Raw genomic sequence first — 19,533 nt, 5'->3', positions numbered from 1 at the left:
AAAAAACAAAGTTTTTCGGCATGTAGAAAAAACAACGTTTTTCCATCTTCATCATTAAAACGACGTTGCCCACACACCATAGATTTTTTAAAAATGCTCTAGCAAAGCGCGGTGACGTACAACACGTACGACGGCACTATAAAGGGGAAGTTCCATGCGGATGACGCCACCCTTGGGGCTGCTTTAGCTGATTCCGTGTTATTAAAAGACGATTCGCGCTTTTCTGTCTGTTACAGCGTGATGAATGTGCTTACTCCATTATGAACGGTAGTTTTACCAAAACAAGCGCTCCCGTCTCATAACTTGCTTCTGAGCATGCGCGGGTTTTTAACGTCGTTTTAGCCAACACATGATAATTTTTTACAACCCGAAAAACGACATAGTTTAAAAAGTTGTTAAAAAATGCAGCATGTTAGAAAAAAAAAATTGTCGTTTTTCAGAACCCGAAAAATTATTTGAAGCCCACACACGATCATTTTAAATGACATTTTTTTTTTCATGCCGAAAAATGATCGTGTGTACGCGGCATTAGGCTTACACTGAGCAGGCAACTTCTGTATAAAGAAAGGTCTCAAAGAGCACATAAATTGGTTCCAAGGGGAATGTAAGAAAACAAGAGCTACACTCAAAAGTCCAACAAAATACTTGTTCCATTAAAATAGTCCAAAAAAATCCAAATGTGTGGGGAACGTATTTTAGGGGCTCAAAAATGCTCTTTTTATCAGGGCTTAAGGTGTCTGGTTGGCTGCTTAAACCAGCTGCTGTGACACATGTCCACCACTTATACACTACCTTTCTGGTACTAATTCAGCGCCTTTTAATTTGAAGCAAACCTCTTAAGCCCTGATAAAAGGGGCACTCTTGAGCTTCTGGAATGTACAAGTATATCATTATTTTAGTAGACTATTCCATGTAGGAAAAATGCTGGACAATGACTTTTGGGTGTGGCGTTTTTTTTTTTTTTTGCAGTATATGTCCCCACTGGGGAGAATAAACCTATTTGTCCTAATAACCATTGTCGCTGGTACTATTAGTAATGTACAACGTAAACCTTTAAGCGGTCTCTGGAACAGGAACAACAATAATAAAATATAAAAATTATCCCTTGCACTGCAAGTGGTAATTACTCTTTTAGTCTAGGAGAGACTAAACGTACTTCTACTTACCCGATTCTCCACACCCCCATGTGGTAAGGGACTGTCCCTCAGCGTCATGACATCCAGTCAAGGGCTATGAACTCTACATTGACCTTAGACCACCGAAGCATGGAAAAGAAGATGCCACTGGGACCAGCCTAGCAGCGCAGAACAGAGGATCAGGTACCGTAATTATCAGCGTATAACACGCACCCTAACTTTAAGAGGGAAGTTTGAGGGAAAAAAACTTTACACATCCCCCTGCGTATAACACACAGGCACCGTTTACCCTCTATTTTCAGGGTAAAAAAGTGAGTGTTATACACCAATAAATACAGTAATTAAATCCCCTTTAACAAGTCCCCTAGACCTAAATGAGCAAATAATCCTCGCAGTGCAGGTGCAGCCCCACTGAAAGGGATCGTTTTACGTTCCCTAGAGTTATACTTTAATCTAAACTCTAAATAAAAACAGCTCTATTGTATACTGTGTATTAAAACAATTTTTTAAACTGGGTTCCAGGCGCTACTGACTGAAAAATCCCCCAATAGTGTGATATGATCACAGCTAAACTGTGCTGCTGTCCAGTGGCATAGGATTGGATGCTAAATACTGAAAACAACAAGGCTGACAACGCTCAGGAGCCGAGATGAGAAATAATGAATGGTAGATGCAATAAACCGCAATGTCTCTTCAATAAGCTTGCTGGCGTTTTATTCAAAGTGATAAAAACAGTACATAGTTCGTTAAGTATATGGTTGCAACGTTACAGCGCTGGCTCTGAAGCAGGCTCGGACACTAATGGATCACTGCATCCAGATAGGGAAATCCAAGGGGAGGCACCGTGTTTGGATGACGTCACTGGAGCTTAGAGCGGAAGCACAGGACCCAGAAGGGAAAGCCGCCGTGGCTGGCGTGTGAGGGTGGCGTCACTGGAGCCCTCGATTTAACTACAGTGTGCAGAAGAGGAAGCAACGAAGGCCAGCGTGGAACGCATGTGTCCCTGTTGCAACGCTGTGTCTTGCGCGCATACGCTTTATCAAGTTCTGTTGATAAAGCGCATGCCTGCAAAATGCGTTGTCACGGCAGCAGGGACGCAGGCGTTTCACACTGGCCGTGGCTGCTTTCTCTTCCAGGACACAGTGGTTCCGTACAGGGCTGCAGTGGGTACCATGCTTCTGCCCTAAGCTCCAGTGATGTCATCCATACATACCGGCGGCTCCGGCATGGAACACTCTGTCTGCCTGTTCCATTTGCAGCGATGAAGGTTGCCGCCTTCCCCTTGGATTCCACCATCTGGATACAATGATCCATCAGTGCCCGAGCCTGCCTCACAGCCTTTGAATAAAACTTCAGCAAGCTTATTGAAGAGACATTGTGGTTTATTGCAGTCACAATTCACTATTCCTCATCTCAGCTCCTGAGCGCTGTCAGCCTTGTCGTTTTTTTTTTTTTTTTTACCAACCTTTATTTCATAATTCTATCGCCTTATATTCTAGAAATATCCCACACACTTTGTTACTATGGTGACATTTTTAAGAACAAAAGGTCTGTACAGGGCATGTAACAAACCTACCACATCTGTTCCCTAAGTGATGACTACTAACTAGTGCAGGCAGGGATAGAGAAGTATCCAGAAGATTGAAGGAAGTTCTACACTCACTTACTTTATACAGCATCACCCACCTGTCTCTGCATATTTTACTTCTTTTAAAAACAATCCATCTGGTGGCGCTATTATACATCTTGAGTAGTTCATTTGTTCACCCGTCTCCAAATGAAATCTAATTTGTTGTGGTGTGAGAAAGCCAAGTCCCACTGCAACTAAAGCACTAGTCATTCTTCGCACCTGAAATAAGAAATTAGATTTCTGCTGAAGAACAAAGAAATGCAATAACTAAATTTACAACAAAGAAATATGCAATTAAAATGAGCCCAATAACAAAAACATGATATATTGCAGCTCACCAGTCCTTAGATGTTGTGGCTGCATTAGTCTGCAATTTTCACTTTTATTCTTATGTTTTCCTGGTGATCTTGCCAGTAACACATTTCTTGTCCTGGGGTGACAACACTCATTTGCAGTACTGTATATATGGAGGAGACACATGTCACCTTAGAACAGGACTACAGGATAACGGATTCCTCCTTCACTCCTCTTCCTCATAACATAGGGGAAAGGTGTTCGGGAATCCACAGACTGTCCAGAGATAGGACCAATGTTTCCCTCAATGACAAAATATTATGTTTTAGAGGTCTGGAGTGAAAGAGGACAAAGGGAACTGAGGCAGAAGTAGGCTACCATCTTCCCCAAGACACTCATACAGAAGAAGAGAGCCGACGGCTTCTGGAATGAAGCATTGGAAACTGAGATTAGAGAGTGATGTTTCTCTTGAGATTTGTCCAGGACCAGACCCAGAAATTTCAATCAATGAGTTGGTTTCAGACATGATTTCTGAGAGTTCAGGATCTACCTAAACCTCTGTAACATCTGACAGTCAGAGATATGTTGCGTGTCAGAGTTCTTTCTGACTGTTCCCACCTCAATAAATTGTCCAAGTACTCCACAAAGGGTATACCCCAAGAGTGTAACAGAGCAAACTGCATCCAGCACCTTGGTAAGCACCCAGGGTCATGAACTGGTAGTGCAGCGGTCCTACAGCAAAACCCTGAAAGTGTTATTAAACTGGGAAGCAAACATAAGTGTAAATATTCAAGGTAAGTGAAGTGAACTCCTGCGCTGTCTAGAGTGAGGGGACAAGTGAAAAGTGGGGATACTGCTGCAAATAAAAAAGAGGTCTACCTCGATAGACAAAAAGTGATAATTGTAACAAGTGAAATATTTGCGCTGTAAAGTGTTATACAAATTAATGTGTGTGTGCATATAACCACATACATATACAAGTACAAAAAATGGGTGGGGAAAGTCCAAAAAAGGGGAGTGACACTAATATACCAGTAAACAATATTGTTGAATAGTCCTTAATCGAGGGCACAGTGCTGAAGAGGTCCAGGTACAACAAAATCCAACCATGTAGGGGTGCAGTTCATCAATACTTAATCCAATCAATAACGTTGTGAAGTGAAAAATGTTGAAAAACACAACAATAAAAATAAAATATAAAAATAGAAATAAAAATAAATATAAAAATAAAAATAAGGGTCAAAGTATTTCAGAAGAAGGAGGCCTTGTATCCAAAAAGGGTGAAAGATAGAGAGTGAGCCGTAACCAAGATCTCATATATGCACCTCTAGTGATCCCAGCAGCTAAATATTCAAGGACTTGAGCCCCAAGATGAGACAAATGCCTCCTTTCAATTTTGTGTAAAAGTGAAAAAATAAAACCCTGAACAGTTCTGCAGTCTGCTAGCAGTAAAAGACAGCATAACGCCAGGCTGCAGATGTTGGCACTATCCATAGGCACAAGCAGCCCCCGACCTGTAAGTAGAGTGTGCTGGAAGCATTCTACCCAAGGCTAGAATCAGGCACAACATACATGCTCAAGAGAAAAGGCAAGGCTCCATGTACTCAAAAAACCTGGACAGCTGTAACAGGTGAGCCTCTGCGACTAGTGGCAGCTAGAATGGATTAAAAGGTCAAAATTCCACATAGCTTATTACATAAACTGTTGAAAATAGATGCTTCCTTTATGCTGTATAGCAGTTAAAGAGAGCATGAAGCACGCACGTGTTAGCTCCTTCCATGGCAAAGTTGGAGGAAGCTGGGTAATAGAACTTGGTGACCAATAAAAACAAGGGAACTCCTGGTGCTTGATCCAACTGGCCAACTCATTGAGTTCACAGAAACAGGGCAAGTGCAGAGACAATACCATTGTTTCCAGACTGGAAAGGGCTGTGCTGCTAACGTAATTTAGAATGCAGTGTGAAAAGCATTGCACAAAGAATACAATGACCGAAGATTACTTCCAGGCTCAGCCCACAACTTCCAGCCCAGCTAGGTCTGGATGCTATATTGGGCCTTAGTGATCGGCTCTTGGATCCAACACATGAGAGGATGTCATATGCTCCACCATACCCGGAAGTCTGTTTTTGAAATCTTTTACACATGCTGCCCTTCCCTGACGTGACAGCACTAATTATTTTATGTGCAGATAGAGAATGCTGCATTACGTGAGGGCAGGAAAGTATGAATGTGCGTCCTACACACAAAAGTGGTGAGATTTTCAGCAAGGAGTACAGACAGGAGCAGTGAGTATAGGGACTAGAAGCCGCTTACTATACAGTGCAAGGGGGTAATAGAGGTGAGGGTTGGTTTTGTTTTAATACAGTAATGTTTTCAAGTATACAAAAAACCCAAGAACAAGACTGTAATGCATATTAGTTCAACAGTCCATAGATGTGCTGTCTGCGTCAGTTTTATTTTTTTACGCTTCATTTCTATCTTGTGATTCTGCCACTAACACACTTCCTGTCCCAGGGTGGCAATGCTCACTTACCATACGGTATCTATGGAGCAGCAGCGTTGTTACCCTAGGACAAAATGGTGGTGGTTACAGCAGAAAAAGGTAAAGGCTCTGGAGTGGCCATTACAGTCTCCTGACCTTAATATAATCACTCTGGGGAGAGTTCAAAAGCGTGGTTTATGCAAGACAACCAAACACTTTGCATGACCTGGAGGCCAAGATAAATGAATGGGCAGGTATACCACCCTGCAAGAATTTGGGGCCTCATAGGCAACTATTACAATAGACTGAATGAGCTCATTTATGCTGAAAGGGGGCAATACACAGTATTAAGAACTAAGCGTATGCAGATTTTTGAACACGGGTCATTTCATTTGTTGGAGGTGTCAGAAGCTATCGGGCTCAGGCTACTGTGGGGACTGCTGAGTTCATTAACCCCAAGACCCCAATACAATGTATTGTTGCCACCAAATGAGTTGTCTTTAGAGCTCGAACAGTTGTGATTAAGAGGGATATCTTCCTCTGCAGAAGGAATACCTTTCTCTTCCACTGTGTTAAACATTATGCATAGATATTCGAACCTCTGAGAGGGGGCTACCTGCTTTTGTTGAATTTTATTCACCAACCAGATCTCTGAAGCTCTTGCTTCATGAGTCAACAAAACTTTCTTGGATTCTGCTAGAAGCAGGACATTGTTCAGATAATGGAATATCCTTAAGTTCTCCAAGCAGAGGTGAGCGACTACTGCCAGAAGATGTTTTGAGAACATCTGGGGGGATAAACTGAGGCAGAAGGGGAGACACATGAACTGACACTGAGCTTCCTGAACCACATGAATAGGGACATAAAGTTATGTATCTGACAAGTCTATGGACAGCATCTAGTCTAATAGCTGGACCACTGATATAAGGGATTTCATCTGAAATCTTGCTGGCTTGATGAACCAAAAATATTGGAGAGTAGACTCACTCACCCCTGTGGTCTTTGGGTACCGGGACTATCACTCCCGCATCCAACAGATCTCAAATGCAGGCCTCCAATGAAAGCCTCTACTTCCTTAGAGGGAAGGCGATTTCCTTGGAGGATGGTGCTCCCACTCTAGCCGGTCCCACTTCCTACTACAGAGACAACCCAAGGGTCGTGGATCTGCCCGAACTCAAGAAGAAAGGCACTCTTTCTCCCACTTGTGCCACATGTGTGGGCTGACATTCAGAAGGACCTGTCCACAGATTTAAAGCCCTGGGAAGGCTTGGTCTTTTGAATCATGCTTGTAGGTTGGGAAACTCACTAGGACTGCCACACATACTCTCTTCCAGGTTGGTAATCTTTTGAGTCTCCAAACTGTTCACTTGACCTAACTGTGGAAAGAAAGGGCTGACATTTCTTTCTTCTCTCTAGCAGAATCAATCTCGATTTTCTGCCCTTTACGCAAAGGATGGCTTCCTCTGAAGTCTTGCTGAATGATAATGTCCGAGTCCTCAGAATGGAAAGGGTAGATCTTTGAGATCCTATTCTGGAGGACTATCTTTGTGTCTGGTCTAGAATATTCTTCCTCCATCAATTTCCTAATCAAACATATAATGTGAAAGTTACGCAGCACTTTCCTAAAATTAGAGAAATATTTTATTAATTTTATGAGGTTGAGATGGCTCCTCTTCCCAGACAATCGCCTGTTTTGCCGCTGCAATAAGAGGAAACCAAACCCACCAGGAGGTGAGCATCCCTTATAAGCCGGCTGGCGTTTCCCTTGGTCTACTTGCCATGAAAAAGATATTACATCCCACTGGAAGTTACATCAGTGCAATGGGAAGTTCTGCTGCAGCCATTTTACTGCAGGGTAGAGCAGGGAACCAATGCTCACTGAAAAAACTGAACCCCGCCAGGCATAAGGAAGTGGAGAGCTCACATCTCGGGGGGGGGGGGGGGGGGACCACACTACCACTTGCAGAGGACCGTCAAATGCACATTTCGGCAGTTTTCACAAACCCAGGCACCAAGCCACTCCTACAATAGAGGGTTTACCTCTGGCCAGGAGTCCTCCACCAAAATCCAAAATCTAAACCAGACAGGAAAGGTAAGGAATCTTTCATCTCCTAATCTCTTGTGTTCTAGAACAGTAGGATAGTTGTTTCAGAGTGAGGGTAAAAACAGTGTGGTATGGGAAATCCCTCCTGTTATTTGAACAAGGGTTTGTCCTATGGGGTCAGAGGGTGGAGCTGACCTATTCGTAGGCTTACATGATTAGCCCCAAGTGTGTTGTGACTACAAAACTCCTTCCTCTTTCTTTTTTACACTTATCAAACAGATATAACAAAACACTTTCAATGGTAAAGTCTAAAGATGTAAAAGGAGCAAATAGGAGGTTTAATGACATGATTTGGATATTTTTTTAAAGAGACTCCGTTGCTAAACCCTTAATTTCAACAATTATCCCATAAAATTGCATGTGCAGTTAATGTACTTTATGCATATTAGTTATCTATAAATGCCTTCTTCCTGTCGATATCCAAAAGTTCCTCAGAGCTGTCAATCAAGTACTCAGAGGAGATGGGCCAGCACAGACAGTATTCAGACACTTCCAAGAGAGGACAGAGCTATGACATACAAGGAAGGAGTAGTAACATTGGGAAATTGACTCTTTATGGAATAGTCACATTTTATAGCAAGTTCAAAGGAACTTTGAAAGTGAATAAAACAATATTTTTATTTACAAGGACATACAATGCAGGTAAGCATTTCAAATAATAGATTTTTTATTGCTCTACCTGGAATCGATTGGGACAGGCTCCCTTTCACTGTGGCTGCTAACATTCAGGGGGCATGAGCAGAATGAAGAGTCATCCAGTGAATGGAAACTCTGTGGTCAAGCCTGTTTCCTGCAAGTTAACAAGACCACATGATGTTCAATAGCATATTGCTTTTATTACAATGGCCAAAACACAGGTTCATTCTATTTTTAGAACCAAGCCATAGTAATGGCAGGCTTTCCTTCTTATACCAAGTAAATAAATCATATTTAATGCCCATAAAAATAGCTGAACATATTTCTATAAAAAAGCTAAAATAACAGGATATAAACCTGGTTTCATGAGAAATCGTACATATGCAAAACTGAAAAGGTAATTATACCTGTTTATAGGCAAAGGAATTACTTTTGAAGGTAACATTCCAAAACTGGACATCGCTGAAAAGTAAAAGTAAAAAATGTTGTCAGAGACAATTATGCAGAATAATAGTCCAAATATTAATAGGTTCCTGATTGTATTACAAATGCACAGCTACAAAAACTCACCAGCACTCAAGTCAGAACAAAAAGAAGAAGAAGAAAAAAAAAAAAAAAAAAGATAGATATTAAGGCCTCGTGCGTTAGAAAAAAAATTATGTAAAGCCAGTACTGATGCTGTCAAAAATTCGATTTTATCAGCGTTTTGCATTGGCATCAATGCACGCTTAGCCACGCTAGCTTTCAGCTGGTTTTCTCTGCCTCTATTCCCTATGGGATCCAATTGGTTTGAACAGAAGTCGCACCAGAAGTCGGATCATGATGATCCGACTTGCGGTGCAACTTGTGTGCAGAGGATCTTGAAGGGGAACCCCCGCCAAAATGAAAAGAAAATTGGCGTGGGGTTTCCCCCCAGGATGATAGCAGACCCTTATCCGAGCATGCAGCCTGGTAGGTCAGGAAAGGGGGGACGGACGATCGAGCGCCGCCCACACCCCCTCCTGGACCATACCAGGCCACATGCCCTCATCGTGGGGGGGTGGGTGGTCCCCTCCACTCTAGAGCACCTTGTCCCCATGTTGGACAGGGCCTCTTCCTAACAACCCTGGCCATTGGTTTTCGGGATCTGTGGGCGTGGGCTTATCAGAATCTGGAAGCCCCCATTAACAAGGGGGCCCCCAGATCCTGGCCCCCACCCTATGTGAATGAGTATGGAGTACATTGTACATTTCAAATCTTGCCACAGATTCTCAATTGGATTTACTGTAGGTCTGGACTTTGACTGGGCCATTGTAACACATGAATATGCTTCGCTCTAAACCAGGCGAGGGCAAACTCGGCCCTCCAGCTGTTTTGAAACTACAAGTCCCATGAGACATTGCAAGACCCTGACAATCACAGGCATGACTCCTAGAGGCAGAGGCATGATGGGATTTGCAGTTTCACCACAGCTGGAGGGCCGAGATTGCCCACCCCTGCTCTAAACCATTCCATTGTAGCTCTGGCTGGGTGTTTAGGGTCATTGTCCTGCTGGAAGGTGAACCTCTGCTCCAGTCTCAAGTCTTTTGCAGACTCCAACAGGTTTTCTTCTAAGAGTGTTCTGTATTTGGCTACATCAATCTTTCTATCAACTCTGACCGGATTCCCTGTCACTGCTGAAGAAATGCATCCCAATAACATCATGCTACCACCACCATGTTTCATGGTGGGGATGGTGTGTTCAGGTTGATGTGTAGTATTAGTTTTCCGCGATCCGACTTCAATGATATTCAATGGGTGTGAGGTAGAATCAAAGTCGTACCAATGTAGTGCAGGGAGCATTTTCAAATTCGGACCAGTTAACATGGCTCTCATAGGGAAACATTGATTTTCACACGTCATGCGAAATGAGCTCCCAATGTTGGAGCGTTTGTCGTACAAGTGTGAACCCAGAGTTAGGGCTTCTAGTACAGGCATACCCCCCTTTAAAGTACACAATGGAGTTTATTTACTATAGCTGGAGTGCAAATTCAGGCTCACTTCAGCATAGATTTTATTACCAAAGCATAATTGAACGAAACAAGGAAAAACGCATATGTGGAGTCCGTGTGCCGCGCACCCCGAAAATGCACAAACAAAAATGGGAAGGTCCCCCAGTGGGGTTTTTTAGCGGCATGATGTTCTCAATAAATAAGAGTGGTTGGATGATATTGAAGTTAAAATCTTTACTTGGTTTCAACATTGAATTACAATAAGATGTACAACATGGTTGGAGCATTTGTAAAATAATGTAGATAATATACATATAGTACACTCTGATTATACATGAAAATAAAAATAACAGTGGCAAAAATCAACAACAATACAATACACGTTACATCATGATTCAATTGTTTCCATATGAGTACCCCGACGCGTTTCGACCTAAACTGTCACGGTCTTCTTCAGGGGCATTGTACTCTGATAGATATAATTAGAAAAATTATTATTAAAGTTACATCCCTCTAACAAAAATGTTTAACATCTGCTGAGAGAATATTGTTGAAATTATATTTACCACTCAAGGGTTAATGAATTAATATGTAATCAGAGATGGTTGCTGAGAAGTAAAAATGATCCGAAGACCCCCATAGCAAGAGAAACCCCAGTTCCGCTTGACGGGAACCCACCAAACCGGGCTTACAAGGAGTCACAAGTGTGGACCATAGGGGGGAGGAGACGACCGGAAGACACCTAGGCCATTGGTTTTCGGGATCTGTGGGCGGGGGCTTATCACAATCTGGAAGCCCCCATTAACAAGGGGGCCCCCAGATCCTGGCCCCCACCCTATGTGAATGAGTAAAAAGTACATTGTACATTTCAAATCTTGCCACAGATTCTCAATTGGATTTACTGTGGGTCTGGACTTTGACTGGGCCATTGTAACACATGAATATGCTTCGCTCTAAACCATTCCATTGTATCTCGGGCTGTGTGTTTAGGGTCGTTGTCCTGCTGGAAGGTGAACCTCTGCTCCAGTCTCAAGTCTTTTGCAGACTCCAACAGGTTTTCTTCTAAGAGTGTTCTGTATTTGGCTACATCAATCTTTCTATCAACTCTGACCGGATTCCCTGTCACTGCTGAAGAAATGCATCCCAATAACATCATGCTACCACCACCATGTTTCATGGTGGGGATGGTGTGTTCAGGTTGATGTGTAGTTTTAGTTTTCCGCGATCCGACTTCAATGATATTCAATGGGTGTGAGGTAGAATCAAAGTCGGACCAAAGTAGTGCAGGGAGCATTTTCAAATTCGGACCAGTTAACATGGCTCTCATAGGGAAACATTGATTTTCACACGTCATGCGAAATGAGCTCCCAATGTTGGAGCGTTTGTCGTACAAGTGTGAACCCAGAGTTAGGGCTTCTAGTACAGGCATACCCCCCTTTAAAGTACACAATGGAGTTTATTTACTATAGCTGGAGTGCAAATTCAGGCTCACTTCAGCATAGATTTTATTACCAAAGCATAATTGAACAAGCTCAGGTTAGAAGCTCATTGATTTCTATGCAGAAGTGAGCCTGATTTTGCACTCTCCAGCTATAGTAAATAAGCCCCATTGTGTACTTAAAAGTGTACTTGAAGACAAGATAGCATCACTCCGTTTCTAAAGTATTAACACATGCTCGTTCCTGTCCTACTGCATCCCAAATAATTCAAGCTGTGTACACTTTAATGGCCAGATTCAGAGAGAGTTACGCCGGCGTATCAGTAGATACGCCGGCGTAACTCTGAATCTGCGCCGTCATAAGTTTAAGTGTATTCTCAAACTGAGATACACTTAAACCTAACTAAGATACGACAGCCTACGCAGTCGTATCTTAGGGTGCAATATTTAGGCTGGCCCCTAGGTGGCTCTTCTGTTGAGTTCGGCGTAGAATATGTAAATTACTAGGCGTTTCAGGCGTAAAATTATTCCATGAAATAGCTGGACTAGTCAATGTTAAGTATGGCCATCGTTCCCACGACAAAATTAGAAAATTTTACGTTGTTTGCGTAAGTCGTCCGTGAATAGGGCTGGACCTAATTTACGCACACTGTGATATGTACACAGACGGCGCATGCGCCGTTCGTAAAAAATGTCAATCACGTCGGGTCACCCCCCATTGACATAAAACACGCCCCCTCATCCTAATTTGAATTAGGCGCGCTTACGCCGGCTCCATTTACGCTACGCCGCCGTAAGTTAGGAGGCAAGTACTTTGTGAATACAGTACTTGCCTCTCTGACTTAAGGCGGTGTAGCGTAAATACGATACACTACCCTGCCTTAAAGTTGCGGCGCTGTCTCTGAATCCAGCTAGAAGTGTTACTAAACCCACAACAGTAAAATCTGTATGTATATGCAGAATAGCATGCTTGTTATACTCACTGTGGAACTTAAGGGGTTAATCCTCTGCATTGTGTAAAAAGGTTGTTTTATCCTGTATGCACAGATCCTTCCCTCCTGCACTGTCTCTCTGGGAAAAGCCAGCTAACACAGACAGGGTAACCAACCTGCACATTGCTCAGTTGTGTCTTTTTTGCTAGAGAGAATATCTACTTGTTGCCAGAGATAAACAGGTCACATGATATTGGCATCACACATGTATACAGGCTGGAGTGGGAAATCTCCTCCTACCTGAACTCGCAGCACTGGAGAAACTGTGCCAAAAAAGTATACATTGGCAATATTTTAATGTAAAAAGATTTATAAGCTGTGGGCACTGTGATGGGGGGGGGGGGGGGGGGGTGTTAGATGAACTATTTTTATATTACTGGGTTTAGTAACACTTTAAAAGGGGTTATAAATCCTTGTGTTTTTTTCAAATAAAAATAACAAACATGCCTATACGTACCTTCTCTGTGCAATCGTTTTGCACAGAGCAGCCCCGACACACCTCTTCTGAGGTGCCCCGTCGGCGCTCTAGGCCCCTCCTCTTCATCAGGTACCCCCACGAAAAGCCCCTTTCCCTGGGGGCACCTCTGTGGGCTCACTCCTTGCTCCCGTGCCGCTGGATTTGATTGACAGCAGCAGGAGCCAATGCACTTCCTGTGATCTTTAAAAAGTATGGACATTGCCGTCTGACCTGCCTCATTTATAAGGCATATTTGCCTAGGAGTCTAGGAAGCATGACAATTACAGATCAGCAGTTTCTGATGCTGTAAGCACCACATCTGGTACCAACAAGTAATCTAAAATTGATTACCTTGGATATTTTTTGGTTGGAATAACAACTCAACCTCTTGACCGTGTCTGCCTGCTTTGTGTATTATTGGTGTTGTCATAAAGCCATCAAATATATGTGGAAATATTGGCTTTTAGTTACAACGTGTGTGATATCTGAACTCTGCAAGTAAACGTGTTAACTAGGTATATGTTGTGATTTCAATAGTTTCTTGTTTTAATGCATTTTTTTCTAAAGAGGAACTGCAGTCTGCTCATATAATTTGTAATAAAAACAAATTTGCCATTCTGAAGCTTCCCTCCAACCACTTTGCATATTATTTTATATATACTGTGATTCAGTGGCGGTTCGTCCATAGAGGGCGCTGGAGCGCCGCCCCCTCTGGCTCTCACCGCCACTGAGTCAAATAACATAGATTCATGCATTGCACGAATCTATGTTATTTTCGCCGCTGCCGCTGTTATTCAGATGGTCGGCGCTCAATGTCCGGCCATCTGAATAACGCCAGCTGGTTGGCTGTACGGAAATGTCTATCAAAGCCAACAGCTCTGATAGGCTTTCCCAATACAGCCCTCGGGTCCCGGAAGCTTATTCTCGGAGCGCACAGACTGTACACCCCTTGAATAAGATGACAGGCGTCTCAGCCAATCAGGTTGGCCGGTTCTGGCTACCTGTAACCTGATTGGCTGAGACGCCTGTCAGTCATCGAGGGCGGGAGAAGACATCGTGGGACGTGGATGCCTAAAACCAGTAAAGGTAAGTGCCGGGCGGAGGGGGGAAGAAAGCAATTTACAGGGCACAGTGGGGACAATGGATGGCACAGTGGCTGCGTTTAATGGCATGGCACAGTGGTGACAATGGATGGCACAGTGACTGCGTTTAATGGCATGGCACAGTGGTGACAATGTATGGCACAGTGACTGCGTTTAATGGCATGGCACAGTGGTGCAAATTGATGGCACAGTGACTGCCTTTGATGGCATGGCACAGTGGTGCGAATTGATGGCACAGTGACTGCATTTGATGGCATGGCACAGTGACTTGCGTTTAATGGCATGGCACAGTGGTGCGAATTGATGGCACAGTGGCTGCATTTGATGGCATGGCACAGTGGTGCAAATTGATGGCACAGTGGCTGCGTTTGATGGCATGTAACAGTGGCTGCGTTTGATGGCATGTAACAGTGGCTGCGTTTGGGCACAGTGAGACTGCAATTTTTTTTTCCTTTGCGCCTCCCCAAAAATTTTGACCACCAGCCGCCACTGCTGTGATTCTTTACTTGCCAAAAATGCTGCAGAAATCTCCCTCCACCGAGTCTGGCTGCAACCATTTTAACTGTGGGCAGCTGAAGCTGCTGCCTGTTCACTTCCTGGATTTACACAGACACACACTTCCAGGCTCTGCAGCTCTTATTGGCCCTCGTAGGACTCATCCCACCTCCCTTTCTGCCAAACTCTCACGAGAGTGAGAGAGAGCTGTGCGTGATGTCATAAGCCTAGGCTTTTCACCAGACAAGAAACAGGAAGTGGGCTGTATAAGGTATTTTACTATCCAAAGTTAAAACAACAACGGCAGAAGATTTAATAGATGGAAAGATGAAAAAATGACTGAAGTTCTGCTTTAAGCAGACAGGAACCAGCACATTTGACAGATTTATCTAAATCTCAGCAAATTCTTTGCATTGTCAGATATTCCCTGGTGTGTGATTAGATCACAAGGCTTACTTTAATTTACAAAAACACAAAGTTGCATAAACATTCCTATGAAGGATTTTGGTGTAGACGTCTGGCGGCCTGTTTATGATATGTTAAATCATGACAAGTTGTAAAGCGGTCTGAACGTGGCTGATAACAGAGCAATGCATTGTAAGACGAGGTCAGTGAGCTGGGAATGTATATGCTGAGCAGTGGATAAAATTACAGAAAGTTATGGTTTTGGCTTCAGATCCAACACATTTGACCGACCAATAATAGAGTCTAGAAAAATTTCTGTTTTTACAATGACGGGTGGAGTCCTCTGCAGGGTGATGCTTGCACAAAGAATCCGAGGGAAAGTTGATTATTTGCTGCAGATGTTCAACTTCATTCATGGGAAAAAAGGGTCCCGCCCTAGAAATTTATTTTAACTTGTTCCTAGCTGAAAAAAAGAGCACGGCCATCCAATACGTACAGAAATTTTAACCAGTGCTGCATAAATGGTTCACATAGGCATACAGGTGTGCCACAGCCCAATGGCCACGTGCTACAACATTTTAGATTTAACTAAAGCCAAAACTTTTTTTGTTTATTTGGATAGAGTGGTTACAACCCTTGTCAGGTTTTTATAGGGAGATTCATGCACTCCAATTGTCCTGATCGCCAACGTCACCAGAAATAAAAGTAGTGTACCAGAACAGGAATAAAAAGGAAATCTTAAAGCGGAGTTCCACCCAAAAGTGGAACTTCCGCTTAATCCACTCCTCGCCCCCTTACATGCCACATTTGGCATGTAATTTTTTTTGGGGGGGGAGTGGGGGCTTCAGGAGGAGTGGGACTTCCTGTCCCACTTCCTCCTTCCGCGAGGGGCTGCTAAGGAAAGTAATAAAAAAAAAAGTAATATCGCCTTTTGGCAGCCCCTCCCTGTAGGCGATCGCCTGGGACACGTGACAGGTCCCAGGCGATTACCTGTCCAATCGGATGGCGCAGCGCCGCTCGCGCATGCGCAGTGGGTGCCCGGCCGTGAAGCCGAAAGCTGTCACGGCCGGGTGCCCACACTTAGAATGAAGACGCCGGCCGGAGAGGAGGGAGAGGAGCGGAGCCCCGGCCGGCGCGTCGCTGGAACGTGGAGCAGGTGAGTGTATGTTTATTAAAAGCCAGCAGCTACACTTTTTATAGATGCTGACTTTTAATAAACATTAAAAATGACTGAAACACCCCTTTAATTGGATTACCTATTGTAATGTAATGCTCATATGTCTCCATGATTGAGAGAACTTTAATCCAATAAATGATGGGCCAAATGTCAGCTGGTTTCTATTGAAACGGCCGATGCCGCCCGATATTCGGCCCGTGTGTACAGCCCTTTACAAAGAGGAAACATCTTCAACAGCAAATGTCTCCAGGTTATTCAAGTGGTAGTGGCACAGAGGTAGTGCCCAGTGTTGGGGGACATTTACTGTTATAGAAAATGACAGAGGAGTAATTTTGGCCACAGCCACCATAATTAAAAAAAAAACTTTGGTGTAAAAAAAAAAAAACTTTAGAATAATGTTATAATAAAAATAATTCCATCTGCAGAGGAAAAAGGAAATGACATAGAGGGTGTATCAGCTTTAAGATTATATGGTCGAATAATATGAATAAAACACGTTGAGCTCAGCAATGTAGGATTAACTGCTTTGAGCATCTTCATGACTAGACTCAAGAAACAACAAATCTACTCTGCAAACTAAACTTCAGCCAACTTCTGTGTAAGAGGAAAAGGACTACGCAAAAGTATGGAGGCAGTCTTAAAGGAGTGTTTCATTTCAATCAAAATGTGGATTACGCTTAAGAATTGCAATGTATCTCTGTCAGTCATGTTGAAGGTGAACCGTAATACCACAGCTTGTAACCACATCACTGATATCCATGCAGGCATATGAGGTATGAATAACTGCACCAGCTCTGCCGGAAAACAGATCTTCTGCAAATCATTCTTGTGCTTACAGAGGAATTTACACCCAATATTATTAAAAGAGCATTTTTAGAAAACCGATTTTTAGTTTTGGATAGAGTAAGAAAGGATTAAAACTACTGCCTGGTTATTTTGCTGTTGTCTGTGTGTCAGTTGGGAAATGTATCTTCACTTCCCATCCCAGAGACCCAACAGGAAGTTAGAAGAACTCCCCTATTAGACATTTGTCCCAGGGAAAGATGCTCCTATTAGAACATTTCCCTCCATCTCTTGTTCTGTGGACAACCCTAAAATTTGGTATTTCCTTTCTTAATGACAATGGCTCCTCACTCTACACAAAAGTAAAAAACAAAAAAAATTCAGAGACAAGTAGGTTATACTGCCTCCTTCAGGAGAATTGGACACAAAAAAAACTCCCACTTCCAACATGCCTTGGATATGTGAAAAAGAGTAATAGTACTAATACTAATGAACTCCAAAAAAAATTTTTGTGCGTCCAAAAATCCTTTTCCAATTTTTTATTAGGGATTAGGTTTATTACAGGCGATATAAAGAATATTGGGATGTCCAAAAGCAATCTGGACAACACAAAAGCAATCTGAACAACGACAAATTAAGCTAATAAGCACACCAAACAGTGTGAAGGCCCGTACACATGGTCAGACTTTTTGCCAACAAACTTCAAAAACAGCAAGTTTTCAAATTAGTCCGATCGTGTGTAAGCTCCATCGGACAATTTTTTTGTGTTTCATCGGACAAAAAGTTCGGTCTGCAAACGGACAAACTTTACGTCAACAAGAGTCCGATGGTGCCTAGTCCGACCGTGTGTACAGCAAGCAATCGGACTTTTGTACAAAGTACAAACGCGCATGCTCAGAAGCAAAGACCAGCCGGAAGCGTTCTGTCTGGTAAAACTAGCGTTCGCATTTGAAAGTGCACATTCGTGACGCGGCAAGTTCTGAAATCAAGAAAAGCAGCGCACATTCTCTTCTTCTTTATATTGTGATGATACTAAAACCTGCTTTGCTGGTGATACTGACGGAGTCAAAACAAATGTCTTTACTTTGGATTAGTGTATTTTGGTTATATGAATCAAACATATTTCTATATTTTTTTGTGGGTCAAGTTAGCACAACATGTCTGCTTGACGAACGGACGTTCAGAAACGAACAAAATTGCACGAAACTGAAAATCGTGAATGCACACAGACGAAACCTCTACTAACGCTTGATTAGCAGAAGGAGCCCAAAGGGGTGACGCCGGAGAATTGAACGTCCTCTTTTAAACTCTCGTCAGTATGTTGAAACGTCACTACGTTCGTGTTTGTTGCCGAAAATGTCCGAGCGTGTGTATGCTATGGGTGTGACCGGACAACTCCCTTCGGACAAAAATCCAAGGGAAAGTTTGTTTGATGTCCGACCGTGTGTACGAGGCTTAACACTGTTCAAAAAGCTGCCAAAAGAACCTTACATATGTATGCTGGCATCAGATGATGCCCGAACATCGACCTAGTCAAAATTGTAACCAGAAAGCCAAATGGCAGCCTTGCAAATCTGAGAAGCAAGCGCTAAAAGGTCTAAAAAGCAGCCATAGACCTTGAAAAGTACGCCTTGACAGGAAAATACCTTTTTCCTAAGCCTATAAATTTGACTGATATGCTACCTAATCCACCCACAGTTTCATGGACCCTGTCTGACAAGGTCGGAGCCGACTGTTTCCTCAGGAGCAAGTTGTCGAAGTATCCCACTATGGAGATGTCCCACTGAATGAAACAGACTTGAGGTGCTTTGGACAGGCCAAAAAAGAGAGCAATCACCTGGTAGTGTTGTGAGCCCTTTGCAAATCAAATGTTGCGTTAATGTATAGTAAAAATTAGGTTGTGCAAGTGGGCATCCTTGACGTCCACTGAAGTCAATAAGTCCCCTGTCTGGAGGGGAGGCAATGACTGACCAGATAGATTCCAGGCAGAATTTTTACAGTCAAAAGTTAGAAATTGAAGGCCTTCGGATTCAGAATGGGGTGGCTACCTCCTCCATAGGGATGAGCTCCAGCGTGTTTGCATAGTACATGCGCCAAGCCCACCAGGAAGTCTGCACGGTGCTGCTCTAATCACAGCCAGGGAGACATTGTCCCGATGCTCGGCTGCAGAGATCGGGAAATGTTTCCCTGGCTGTGATTAGCGCAGCGCCGTGCAGACTTCCTGGCGGGCTCTGCACGTGTACTATGCAAACACGCTGGAGCTCATCCCTACGCCTCCATTTGCTTTGGCCCAGTGAACAGGTTTGAGTAGAGACCCCGAAACCTTACGGAACAATAGTTGTGGCAGGGCTGCATGGAGGTCTGCTACTCTCTGCAGGGATGTTAGCAGGTTAAAAAAACTGAAGCAGGGTGGAGGTAGTGCTTGAAATATC

At 43.3% G+C, this 19,533-nt stretch overlaps 1 protein-coding gene across 3 annotated transcripts in view; it reads right to left on the bottom strand.

The window, feature by feature from the left end:
* The window catches only part of PUSL1 (pseudouridine synthase like 1), a 114,740-nt gene that overhangs the window by 9,848 nt on the left and 85,359 nt on the right, over positions 1–19,533 (bottom strand). For 2 of the 3 annotated variants that reach the window (XM_040325853.1, XM_040325852.1), the window contains exons 6-7: positions 8,689–8,743; positions 2,823–2,985 (exon numbers count right to left, since the gene is read on the bottom strand). In XM_040325853.1, the coding sequence (XP_040181787.1) occupies positions 2,823–2,985; positions 8,689–8,743 (218 nt within the window). Of the gene's footprint in view, positions 1–2,822; positions 2,986–8,324; positions 8,436–8,688; positions 8,744–19,533 lie in introns of those variants that run through there. The other variant, XR_005743867.1, reaches the window with a different exon arrangement.

The sequence above is a fragment of the Rana temporaria genome, chromosome 10 (genome assembly GCF_905171775.1).
Source record: "Rana temporaria chromosome 10, aRanTem1.1, whole genome shotgun sequence".
NCBI lineage: Eukaryota > Metazoa > Chordata > Amphibia > Anura > Ranidae > Rana > Rana temporaria.
Note: the sequence above shows the minus strand (reverse complement) of the source record. Positions and strands in the feature narration are given on the sequence as shown.